Here is a 13,742-nt window from a genome sequence, read left to right as displayed (position 1 = left end):
CTTCAGTGATTGCCTTCTGCAGACTTCAAGGGATACAAATATACCCATATTTGGACGACTGCCTGATCCATGCGGACAGAAAACACATTCTTCTGAAACACCTGGCATTGGTAATAATGTTGTTGAATTCTCTGGGATACACAGTCAACAAAAAGAAATCAAGACTAATACCCTCTCAAACAATAATTTTCCTGGGTGCCAGCTTGGCTACAAACACCCAGATGGCCTACCTCACGCCAGAGAAACAAGGGCAACTAACTCACTACTTCAGAAAACTGGCAACCTTCACCAGGCTGACTGCAAGGAAAATCCTGAAGGCTCTGGGATTCATGGCATCTTGCATCCTGCTAATCCCTTGTGCAAAGCTGCATATGAGGAAACTTCAATGGTACCTAAAAAACTTATGGTCTCAACACAGCCACAGTTTGGAAACAATTATACCACTGATTCCATGTCTTCAAAAGGAATTTCTGTGGTGGGCTCAAGCATGCCAAATAAATATATGTCTCCCATTCTGCAAGCCTCAAGCAAATCAAGTCATCACAACAGACGCCTCGGACTACGCCTGGGGGGCGCACATGACAGATCGGTGCATTCAGGGCAAATGGTCACAAAAAGAAAAGCACCTACACATCAATCAAAAGGAAATGCTAGCAGTAATAAATGCTATTATGGCTTTCAAAGACCTACTGCATCCAGGCCAGCTATTGATAAGGACAGACAACACCACAGTGATGTGGTACATAAACAAACAGGGAGGAACCCATTCATATCCCCTATGCAGGCTAGCCATGTCTCTTTGGAACATGGCTCTGGAATTACAAATCCAACTTCAAGCACAGTTCCTGCCAGGCAAGGAAAACACGCTGGCAGACAACCTGAGCAGAAATATGACAGATCCACATGAATGGAAGTTGCATCCTCAAGTTTTTACAAAGATAATTCAAGCATGGGGAAGGCCAGACATAGATCTCTTTGCCACCCACAGAAATTGCCAATTGACAAAATTCTGCTCAAGGACCTTTCATCCACAAGCCTGGAAAGTGGACACACTCTCTTTCAGTTGGACAACAATGACAGTTTATGCCTTTCCACCTCTTCCTCTGCTGCCCAACGTTCTATTAAAAGCCAGAGCGGACAGACCAAAGATGATTCTCATTGCTCCAGACTGGCCAAGACAACACTGGTACCCTCTCCTGAGGAGCCTGATGCATTCCCCACCATGAATCCTGCCTCTAATGCCTCTCCTACTGACTCAGCACAACTTCAAAACTCTTCACAGTCAGCTGAAAACACTCAATCTAGCCGCATGGAGGATTCCTTAAATCCACAACAGACCCTACTCTCCACGGAGGTGCAGGATGTCATTTTGGAGGCCAGAAGACCTTCTACTAGAAAAGCCTACTCCGCAAAATGGAAACGGTTTTGTGCCTGGAATCAGAAAAAGGGTCAGAACCCTGGAATACTGAATTTACCTCAAATATTACAGTACCTAGCTGAGATGCTAAGCAGTGGACTTTCATTCTCCTCCATCAAAATCCATGCCTCAGCCATTTCTGCAGAGTACAACACTGATCCTCCTTTATTCTCTCACCCTCTCTGAAGACAGTTCCTCAGAGGGGCTAAGAATATAAAACCCCCAAGGAAGCAGCCAGTACCTGCTTGGGACCTCAATTTCATTCTAGAAAAACTGTCCCTGCCTCCTTTTGAGCCAGCTGCTTCAACAGAACTGCAATATTTGTCATGGAAAACAGCCTTCCTTCTGGCTATCACCTCAGCACGCAGGGTTTCGGAACTACAAGCCCTCATGGCTGTGCAGCCTTTCATCCTTTTCCATCAGGACAGAGTTTCCTTACGAACCAATCCTTCCTTTATGCCAAAGGTAGTATCCAGGGTAGCCTTGAATCAGGCTATCCACTTACCTACCTTTTACCCTAATCCACAAAACAAAGGGGAGAGGTTATTATATTCCTTGGACATTCACAGACAGCTCCGTTATTATTTGGACAAAACAAAGACTTTCAGAAAATCAGAGCAACTCTTGTATCCTATGCTGCAGGTGCTCAAGGGAAGCCTATTTCCAGACAGACAGTCTCAAAATGGATAGCCCACTGCATATGATTTTGTTACTCTCTTCATGGTAAAGCTGTACCTACAGGCATCGGATCTCACTCCACAAGGGCCACAGCTACCTCTGCAGCTTTCCTCAGGGGGGTTCCTACCAAAGATATTTTGGAAGCAGCCACTTGGAGTTCTGTTCATACTTTCTCTAAGCACTATCACCTACCATTATACTCCAAATCTAGAGCGGGCTTTGCCACTGCAGTCTTGCAGGGCATCCTGGCTCCTCCTAGTTCCATTTAGTGCCTTCCACCCTTTATTAGCTTTGGGATTCTACCCCTCTGTTATGACTGCAGCTGTATGCACGATGAACATAGTACAGTTTTGTACCTACCATAAATGTAGATGTTCGAGTGCTAATACAGCTGCAGTCCAGGTTTCCCTCCCTCCTTCCCCTCTTGGGACAGGCCTAATGGCTAACACCCCCACATACAACCTCATGGGGGTATTCTTTTATGCTCTATTTGCTTGCAACTACTGTTTTTTGATTATATTGCATTGCATTATTACATAAATTTATGTTTTGCCTTCCTTCTGGGAGCACCTGACATCTGGGGCAAGAAAAACTGAAGAAAATGGCGTCGGCTGGTTCTTTTATACCCCTGTCGCACTGACGTCAGGGAAGAAGCGACTACATCCGACGCCGGACCTAGACTTTGGAATTCCCATCTGTTATGACTGCAGCTGTATTAGCACTCGAACATCTACATTTATGATAGGTACAAAACTGTACTTTACTCTCCCTCCTTCCCCTCTTACTTTCTGGTACATACCTAGGTCATCTACCCTTATTTCCTATGGGGAGTATTTGCTGGTAATTAAAAATGGTTGTTTGCTTTTCTTTTATATATTTTACTAGCAATTTGAAAGGCCTACCTATTTGGGGGCACCTGACATCTGGGGCAAGAAAAACTGAAGAAAATGGTGTCGGCTGCATCTTATATTCCCCTGTCGCACTGACGTTAGGGACGAAGCGACAGCAACTGACGCCGGACCAAGACTTTGGAACTCAGGCCGACTGGGGAACCGCCTGACGGTAGGATAACCCAAGTGTAATGACTGCAGTAGTGTTTACACTCGAACATCTACATTTATGGTAGGTACAAAACTGTACTTTCTAGGCACCATCCACCAATTTCTACTGCAGGATTATTTTTTCATCCATCCATGTGTAAATTTAGCTAGTCACCTTTCATGCTTAATCTGATCTGAGTGCCCTTTCTTACTGGAAAGGGATTTTTGTGCTGCACCCTTGTTATCTTGACCTTTGGGATAACTGTTTATTTCTACCAGTGCCTACATTTGTTTGTGTTTGCGTTTTCCTTCTTATCCATGTTAAAAGTTCCTTTTTGGGCCTTCATTTGTGGTATTCATTTTGACTGTTAACAATGAGCAGAAGCACATGGGAACCATAAAGTTGTACATTTAGTGTATCATATATGTTATGTGATAGCATGTCAAAAGAAGGAAGTATATAAATGTGTACATCCATAAGTATATGCACATAAGCACAGTATATTTGGATTCAGAATTTTTAAACATCATAGTATGTTGTATTTACAGAGTTTAAAGCCTGCTGTGCTTTTGAGTTGTCGTCGTGTTTGCATGTAGGTGATTCATCACTACTGACTGGAAGTGAGGTTTCTTCATTAGCTTGGAATCCATCCAGTTATTTGTAGAGCTAGGGAAGAAGTGTAATGCTCTTAGTAACCATCAGCTGTCTGAAAACTGGCAGTCCTCTTCAGACCTAATCGATGCTTCTTGTGTTTGTACAAAGCTGTTCAGTGTGATACACAGGCTTCTTCTGTTCGCTGTTTAATGTTTTTGTTCTCAATCTTTGTTTTATTATAGTCTGTGTTTACGTCAACAAACATGGTATCTGTGGGCCACATCTGGACAAGAAGAAGGTACAGCAGCTTCCTGACCATTTTGGGCCTGGTCCTGTCAACATGGTGCTACAACAGGCAGTGCAGGCCTGCGTGGATTCCTCCTATCAGCCAAAAACTGTCTTTGGCTTCTTGAAGTCTGGTCATCATGGAGGAGAGACAATAACTGGTATGAGCTTCTCATTAATTCTTCTGGTAAGGGGTAGTGGAATTTAAAAAATGCTTGATTATTACAAGTCTTTACAGCATATTTTATTTTTTTCTTTTAAAAAATCGATGTTTGTCTTCTCATTCTTCTAGCTTTGTTTTTCTTTCTTTAGCCAGTAAGACTTCCTGCAGCTAAAATGTGACAGTACTTGCATTTTGTGAAGTCAGCAAATGTTTGGAGAAATCTGTACAAGCTTTCCAAATGGAGATAGCTAGGCAGAACTAAGACTTGCTGGCCAGAGACAAATTGATCTAAGTTTTCTTTCTGGTATGACTATAGTCATGTATGTTCATTTGAAAGCCAAGGTCAACTTGTGGTTTAACTAAGCAGTTTGCATAGCCAAGGAAGATAGCATGATGCTACAAATGTACAGCTCTCTTGAAATATGACTTGGTAACTTGAACTTGGCAACTTGAACTTGGCTATTGTTTTGTTTGTGGTTTGTTAAAAAAGACTGGTTTGCATATATTCTTGACAGTTAAACATTGATGTGCATGGGCAGCATGAAGCCCATTCACAAAACTTGTCTGTACAACTGGAAATACTAGGTGCAAATAATGAGAGTTTTTGTAGTAAAGGTTAGCATCAGGAATATTATAAATGAACAGAACTACTCCCATCAGCCACCTAAGTGTTTTCCCTACTTCAGATTTGATCTTGATCCTTATGGTCCCCATTTAAAAAAATCTTACATTTCCATGCCCTGTGGATTATATTTGGTCATGAAGAATGGTGAAAAAAGCTCCTTATGGAACTGGTGGTAAGTTCCCTCTTGATATTGAAAACAAATTTTATACACACACACACACACACACACACACACACACATATATATATATATATATATATATATATATATGTATATACATATATATATATATATATATATATACATATATATATATGTATATATATATAAAACACACACATATACATAAAAATATAACTAAAAAAAAAAGCAGAAGCGGTGCCAAAACTTTTATTGCTCACCCTGACATATCTGCCACAATGCTGTTAAGAGGTTAATCATTTTGGAAAACCATTGCCTTATATAAAAGCAAAAAATGCACTTAAAGTGCACCTGTTAAAAAACATTCATAGGTTAGTACTAGGCTAACTGCCCCTCTGGGTCTTTTTAAGCCTAGCTAATTACCCCATGTGATAATCAAACCCTCCACCTTATGTCCGTAAGATAAACACTGTAACTATTATGCCAACCTCCCATCTTTAAAACGAGGCCTGTGTGTGGAAAAAGCCAGCCAGATTTGAACCAGGGACCTCTTGATCTGTAGTCAGATGATATACTCCCTACCGCTGAGCTGTATGAGAAGTGAAAAAAAAAAAAAAAGTAATTAAACCAACTAACCTGTATCCTCCAGCAGTTACATGCATGCTAAAAGTGGACCTGCAAGGTGCCTCAAAATGTTATTTAGAGGTCAGGCTATAAGATTGTCCATCCAGACTTCAGTTGGCTGATGCCACCTTTTAGTCAAAACTGGAAGTTAATTAGATAGGTTTGTAGAAGGGTAATATAAGGACTTTGCCCTGACAAATGTTAAAAGCTGAAAAATGATAGACTATTTAATGCCTGTTTGTCTTGACTCTTAGTTTTTAGGTAAGCCACGCTGCAGGCCAAATGGCTTGTATAAAATGTGTTGTTCTTCTATGCAGTGTTGATGCAGAAGGAATTAAGAAAATAGTTAACAGTAATTGATCATTTGAGGTAATACAGATTTTTATCAGGTTTTGGGATCCAAACATGTTTTGAGCATCGAAAGGTAATAATGTAAACTTATTTTTCAAACCCATTCTTGTTTTCTGTTTTCCCCACACACTGAAGTATGTTAGCAAGTTTTTTTTTTTCATAATCTATATGAATCCCTCTGTTATTGCAGGACATACAAATAAAACTATTGGTGCTGGAAGTTTCTTCAGTTATAATTCCCCCAGGGTGGTATATTTGGCTGGATACACTTTACTATGAACCCTTCAGCGTGGGTATCACAGTGAATGAATGTGCACAGCTTATTAAAAATAAGGTATGTAGTAATGCCTTATTCATGCAGTCTACCCTGCATTCTAATTTCAAAAACTTTTCCTATGGGTCACTGATCAGGTTATAATTGACCGTAGAGAAGGTGATTATAGAGGCGTTTATAGAAAAAAATTAAAATGGTGTATATGGTTCAGTGCTTGTACAGATCCTGGAATTTATAACATTTTGAAATTAATATTGTTTTAATTTATATGTTGAAAGTGTAAAAACTATTGATTTTTATTAGTCAGTTTTAGTCCTGTGATTTTTAAGATTGTTATACAAGAAATGTCTGTGGCTTTATTTGGTACTTTGAAGAAGTCTCATTGTCACTTGGGGCAAAAGCACTTATTTTTAACAGTCTAAAGACCATTTTTTAAGAGAAATAGACCTGGCTTTCATATGCAGAGCCAGCGCAAGTAAAATTACTAATGTGATTTTTCTAGTGGAGACCAGAGAAACCACTTATTTTTGTGGGGAGGAGGTGGGTTTGTTTGCTGACAATGCCCCTTGTAGAACTGAGAGATGACCAAAATAGACAGCCCATCACATGTTCCCCCTTTGGCTCTGCAAGTTGGGCATTCACAGGGAATATAGAGTGATGTTCTTCGTGTTTCACTGTTGCAGTCATCACATTTGGGTCATCTGCCTGCAGGTAGCCCTCAGCCGGTCTGAATACCAGAGTCTTGGGATTTCTGCATTAGATGCTGTCACTTCTTCCATGACATCAGGTTGTCAGGAGTATAAAACATGCAGCCGACACCATTACATCAGTCTTTCTTGCCGTGCGGTGCCCGAAGCAGAAGCAGTTCGCAAGTCCCGGTCGAGTTTCAGACCTGAAGTCTTCAAAAAGATATGTACCCCGTTGGGGATCCTTTTTTCTTGCTTTAACCGATGTCAGAAAAAAATTAATAATTCTCTTGCCTGTGGAAAGCAAATACCCCATAGAGATTTTCATTTTTACTGCGTCACCTGTTTAGGCCCAGACCACAACATCCCTTGCTGTCGGTTTTGTGCCTTGTTCAACGCCTGAACTATTCGTCATCAGGTTATTTTTGTAGCTAAATACTTTCGTTCTCGATCTCCGTACTCCAAAATGGCTTTAAGCCATTCGACTACCAATCTTCCGAAAAAGCATAAAGATAAAGACAGAGACAGACAGCATAGGTCCAAAACTGCCAACGACGCTTCCATTAAGCTAGTCGGCAGTTCACCGGTACTCAGTGAGGATCTTTTGCAGCCTCTGATATCCGCTTCTACAGATTTGCAGGCCTCTGCTGAGACCCATTCGGTGTCCGGTATGCCGCAAGATGCTTAGACTGTGGAACCTGTGGATGTCTCTACCTTGGATGGGTCCGGAGCCACTGAGCAGGCACCGGCTTCTGAGGAAAATCTTCGTACTACCGATGTTCGATACTAACCGATGACTTCTTTTGTGTCTTCAGTTCTGTCAAAAACTACCAAGTTTGTAAGGCCAAGAGTATTCTCTACGCCTAAAAAAAACTACGACTAAAGCTCATGCACCTGCTACCTTGCCACAGCATCAAATGCTTAAAATGGCAGAAGACCTTATTATGCTGATTAGGGGAAGTCAGCCTTACCCTGCTAAGAGAAAGAGACCTGTCCCAAACAGCTTCAACAGACCAAGAGTCCGATGAGACTGAAATATCTGATTATGAAGACATGCCCTTATCTGCTTATGAGGATTCAGATGCAGAGGAATCCATTCACTCTGCCTCTCCTCCAGAGGATTTTTCTTTTGGTGAAACCTTATGTACTTATGAAAGCATTTCTACTGGGAATGCCAAGACTGTCCTCAGTCCAAAAAGAGACTCAGAGAATTTCTAGATTTGCCACAACATAGGCCTTTAGCAATACCCCCAGTCCTGGAGGTTGTGGGTTATGCCTTTATGGAATCCAGTTTAACTCCTGATACTTTACCCCCTGCTCCTAGGAAACCAGACAGGTACTACAGAGTACCTGACTCTCTCAAATTCCTTTTCAAAAATCCTACTGCTGACCCAGAGATAATCTCCCAGGGGCCTAAAGGTATCAAAGCAACTACAGCTAAGAATCCCACCCCTTCGGACAGGGATTCCAGAGCTTTGGACAGATGGAGTAAGAAAGTATATTCCTTTGCAACTCTTGCCATTAGGGCTTTAAATTGTCAAGTTTCACATGCTGAAGTACCAACAACATATTATGGAACTTATTAAGCAAAAAATAGTTACCTTTACAGACTGTGCAGAAAATAAAGAATTGCAAGAGCTTATACATTCTGCAAGCCAAGTCAGCAAGCACACATTGCAGTGTGGCTTTGACGCCCTAGAAGCACCTTGCAGGGCAGCAGTCACTGGTTCTGTACTGAGAAAGCATGCTTGGCTTAAGGAGCAGGCCTTGCCAGACCATGTCATATCAAAGTTATTAGATGCTCCTTTGAACAAGGACAAGCTATTTGGCACCAAAGCAGAAGAGGTTCTTAAAAAGATGGAAGAAAAAGCTAAATCTACGCAGACAGTCAAAGAATTCTTGCAAGTACAGGCTCCTAGATTCAGTAGGCATTGCCCCTCAAAACATTGGTCCTTTCCAGCCCCCTCAAGGCCATCTCAAACTAGACCCAGGGGAAACGGACCCCCACCAGACTACAGTCTCAGGGTATGCAGAGATCTAAGCAATGGAGTGCCTCCACCTCAAAAGCAGGGAGTGCTAAGCCACCCCTTACGGAAAGAATTCCCAATGACTTGCCATCTCCACTCCCCACCTCTGCCCAATTGCTTGTGCCCCTAGGAGGAAAACTTGCCCATCATGCAAAAGACTGGATTTCCATCACCAAAGACCGATGGGTCCTCAACATTGTATCCCAGGGGTACACATTTTACTTCCACTCACTGCCAACCCCAAAAGGGTTCCCAGACCTTCCTCCAAACCAGTGGGCAGAAGCACAAAGCTAAGTTCAATCCCTGCTCTCTAAAAGAACAATTCAGCCTCTTCTTGCGGATCAGATAGGTCAAGGATTCTATTCCAGACTTTTCCTGGTACCCAGAAAAAAGGGCACTTGGCACCCAATCCTAGATCTTTCAATTCTCAACACCTTCCTGGTGGTACCAAAATTCAAAATGCTCACCCTGCAGCAGCTTCTACCTATGCTAGCCAAAGATGCCTGGTTAGTCACCCTATACTTAAAAAAAGCTTATCTACACATCCCTATAAGGGAGTCATGCAGGAAATATCTACGCTTCAGGGCAGGATCTGTGCATTATCAGTTCTCTGCACTTCCCTTTGTCTTATCCACTGCTCCCAGAGTATTCACAAAATGCCTGGCTCCGGCCATTGCTTTCTGCATACAGAGAAATATCCAAATTTACCCGTACTTGGATGACTGCCTGATTCAGGCAGACAGGAAATGCTGTTGTAGCACCTGACATTTGTATAAAAAACCTTCTGTCCTCCCTGGGGTACACCATCAACGAAAAAAACAAAATCAAAACTAGTCCCCAGTCAAAAGATTGTATTCCTGGGAGCAAGCTTGGACACAGCATCTCAGATTGCATTCCTCACTCCAGGAAAAAACAGCCTTATCTGACAGACTATTTTACTCAAATGGCCACCAGAACCCAGCTATCCGCAAGGAAAATACTGCAGGCCGTAGGGCTCATGGCTTCATGCATCCTACTAATTCCATATGCCAGACAGCATATGAGGAAACTTCAGTGGTATTTAAGTCTTTGGTGCCAACATTCTCAGGACCTGGAAACCGTCATTCCTATCGTACCCTGTCTAAGGACAGAGTTTCTTTGGTGGGCAGCAGGATGCAACCACAACAAGGGTCTGCCCTTTGCTCAACCCCATGCCGCTCAGATGCATCAGGCTATGCCTGGGGAGCACAAGTGGACTGCAAGTGCATTCAGGGCCACTGGAGCCCAAGTCAAATTCATCTGCATATCAACCAGAAAAAGATGCTACCTGTGCAGCACGCTCTGACAACTTTCCTATCCCTACTCTCACCAGGACACCTGCTAATAAAAACAGACAACACCACAGTTATGTGTTACAGTAACAAGCAGGGGGGGAACCCACTCAGCAGGATAGCCATGGCCCTGTGGAACACTGCCTTAGACATGCAGGTCCATCTGCAAGCTGAATTCCTGCCAGGCAAACAAAACTCACTGGCAGGCGACTTAAGCAGACATCTCCTAGACCCACACGAGTGGAGATTAGAACCCAGCACCTTCAACCTTCTGATTCAGAAATGGGGGACCCCAGAGATGGATCTCCTTGCCTCCTCCCTGCAATCACCAGCTCATTCTGCACCAGGACTCCTCACAGCAGGACCTGGAAAGTGGATGCCCTATTCTTCCAGTGGGTAAATATCTCAATCTGTGCCTTTCCCCCTCTGCTCCTTCTCTCAAGAGTATTGCTCAAGATAAGACAGGACAGACCAAGGACAATTCTGACTGCCCCTGACTGGTCACGCCAGCACTTGTACCCACTACTGCGCAGTCTTTCACTGGTGCCACCCTGGCACCTACACCAGAACCCAACCCTGCTCTCTCTCAGCGGGGGGGGGGGGGGGGCAGATCTTGCATCCGCAACTTCAAACCCTAAATCGTGCAGCCTGGCTTTTTCCTTGAATTCTCCCTCAGTAACCAGAATAAGCAAGCAAGTGCTGGATGTCATTCTTGAAGCCAGAAGACACAGTACAAGGAAATCCTATGCTGATAAGTGGAAAAGGTACTGCTCCTGGATTCAGTCTAAAGGAGAAGACACAACTCTGCCCTCCCTGCCTCTAATTTTGGATTACTTAGCGGATATACTCCACAGAGGCATATCCTTCTCCTCCATTAAGAGCCATACCTCTGCCATTTCGGCTCATTACAACACTGAGCCACCTCTCTTCTCTCACCCTCTTATCAAACAGTTCCTGAGAGGGGCAAACAATGTAAGGCCGCCAAGGAGAGCACCCACTCCTGCTTGGGACCTTAACTTTGTACTGGAAAAGCTCACGCTTCCCCCTTTGAGCCTGTAGCATCAGCAGAGTTAAAATTCCTCTCTTGGAAAACAGCCTTGCTTCTGGCCATCACTTCAGCTAGAAGAGTGTCTGAGCTGCAAGTACTGATGGCTGTGGAACCCTTCTTTATTTTCCATGCTGACAGGGTTTCCCTCAGGACTAGCCCTTCCTTTATGCCTAAATTGGTGTCCAATGTGGCTCTCAACCAATCTATCCATTTGCCAACTTTCTTCCCTAATCCTCAAAATAAAGGGGAAAGGATCCTGCACTCCTTGGACGTGCACAGACCGCTCAGATTCTACCTTGATAGGACTAAAGCCCTTCAGGAAGTCTGACCACTTACTAGTCAGCTTTGCACCAGGGGCAGAGGGCAAGGCCATTTCAAAACAATCAGTTTCCAAATGGATCGCACACTGTATCCATTTCTGCTAAAAGCACCATGAGAAACCAAACCCTCAGGGGGTCAGAACACATTCCACTAGCGCAACTTCTACCTCTACAGCATTCCTCAGGGGAGTCTCTACCAGGAACATCCTGGAAGCTGCTACCTGGAATTCTGTACACACCTTCACCAAGCATTACCACCTGCCTATCTTTTCCAAAACCCGGGCAGATTTTGCAACAGCAGTCCTGCAAGGCATACTAGCCAGCCCCAACTCTTCTTGACTGCCTCCACCCTTTTTCAGCTTTGGGAATCTATCCAAGTGTGATGACTGCAACAGTGAAACACGAAAAACATAGTACAGTTGTGTACACTTACTATAAATGTAGATGTTCGAGTGTATTCACTGTTGCAGTCCCTTCAGCCCCCTTGTCTCGCTCTTTCTCTCTCCTCTCTGTCTGTTATCACCCCTTTCAGGGGTATTGGTATTTACTTTTTACTGTTTTCCCCACCATAACTTAGCTCTCTATTTTGGGGGCTCTTGACATTTGGGGCAAGAAAAACTGATATAATGGTGTCGGCTGCCTGTTTATATACCCCTGATGACCTGAAGTCAGTCCTGGAGTGACCGCAATCGACACAGAAATACGAAGTCTCTGGTATTCAGGCCGACTGAGGGCTACCTGCAGGCAGATTACCCAAGTATGATGACTGCAACAGAGAATAAACTCAAACATCTACATTTATGGTAAGTGTACACAACTGTATTTTACTAGTCAGTTAGGAAGACAAAACGCTTGAGAGAATACATGACTCACAAGGAAAGTGCAAGAGATCCTACGTACCGGCCAGGAGTCTTCACTCAGGTTGAACATATGGTGCAGTTGTGCCATCTGCGGTTCAAGTCAGTAACTGTCAAAAGGAAGAGATGGTAATGTATACTTTTCCTTGAAGACCATGGAGTTGAGTGGGCACAGATCAGTGACATTTTGACGATGCCATTTATCACGCTTGTGTGAATAATTTTGACAGGTATCTTGAGATAATCAAATTGGAAAAAACAAGTGCATTTGTGGCTAGTGCATTAATGTTAAGACAGGATACCCAATTTTGTCATTTCTGAATATTGTCCACAGTACAAAAATGAGGAATTCAGAAGATTTAATCAAGATTGGGAATTCAGGCATACAATGCCCCTTCCACACTGTCAACATTCTAATAAACAAGTGGAGAAACAATCTAAACAATGTCAGTAATTATAAAGAATGGAGTTGTTAATGAACACAGATTACATACTTCAGCTGTGTTGCTGATGTCTGAAAATCAGTGCAAAGTAAAGGAAACACTGGAGAGAAATTAGCGAGAATTAAGGTACTCTTGTGATTAAAAAAAAAAAAATCCAGAGCTTACCATAATCACAGACTGTAGAAACATAAAAAATACAAAAATTCACAGGAAGGTTTGCAGCCTGCAAATGAAGTAGTTAGTGATGTAGCTGGACCAAGATCCTAGAAAAATGAAAGCTGTGTGAGAGGAATCGCAGACATTTGTGTAAAGCATACAAGTCAAATTCCAGGTGGATGAGAAACCATTAATGTCCTTCAAGGATGCATCTGCAGTCCTAACAAATGGGTTGTCCTGTCGTCAGGCAGCCCTTCGGTCGACCTGATTCCAAAGTCTGGGTCTGGCTTCGGCTGGTGTCGCACTTCACCCGACGTCATAGCTGCAGTTCTTCGGGTATAAAGGCATCAGCCGACGCCATTTTCCTCAGTCTTTCTTGCCGCGTGGCGCCCGAAGCAGAAGCTGTTCGCAAGTGCCGGTCGGTCAGATCCAGAGATTACTACTACCGAATACTACTTCGAAGACTTCTAAAAGCTAAGTACCCGTTGGGGACTCTTTCTTGCCTCAGCCGATGTCAGAAAAAGTGAATAACTGTTTAACTTGTGGGAAACAAATACCTCATAAAGATTTCCACTCTTACTGTTTACCTTGTTTAGGCCCAGACCACGGCGTAGCAGCTTGTCTAGCCTGTGCTTCTTTTAACCGACGGACGCTTAGGCGCCGGTCGGAGTTTGCTGAGCAGTTTTCGGTTCTGATTTTGC

The 13,742-nt window shown here is 43.2% G+C and overlaps 1 protein-coding gene across 1 annotated transcript in view; it reads left to right on the top strand.

Moving 5' to 3' along the window:
- Window positions 1-13,742, top strand: part of SCML2 (Scm polycomb group protein like 2) — a 2,608,432-nt gene that overhangs the window by 1,954,508 nt on the left and 640,182 nt on the right. Inside the window, exon 10 of the mRNA XM_044073060.1 lies at window positions 3,973-4,176. Within this exon, the coding sequence (XP_043928995.1) occupies window positions 3,973-4,176 (204 nt within the window). The remainder of the gene's footprint in view (window positions 1-3,972; window positions 4,177-13,742) is intronic.

This window comes from Protopterus annectens, chromosome 5.part1 (genome assembly GCF_019279795.1).
Source record: "Protopterus annectens isolate FY-2018-M chromosome 5.part1, PAN1.0, whole genome shotgun sequence".
NCBI classification, from domain to species: Eukaryota; Metazoa; Chordata; order Ceratodontiformes; family Protopteridae; genus Protopterus; species Protopterus annectens.
The sequence above is the reverse complement of the archived record's forward strand: the minus strand, read 5'-3'. Positions and strand labels throughout refer to the sequence as shown.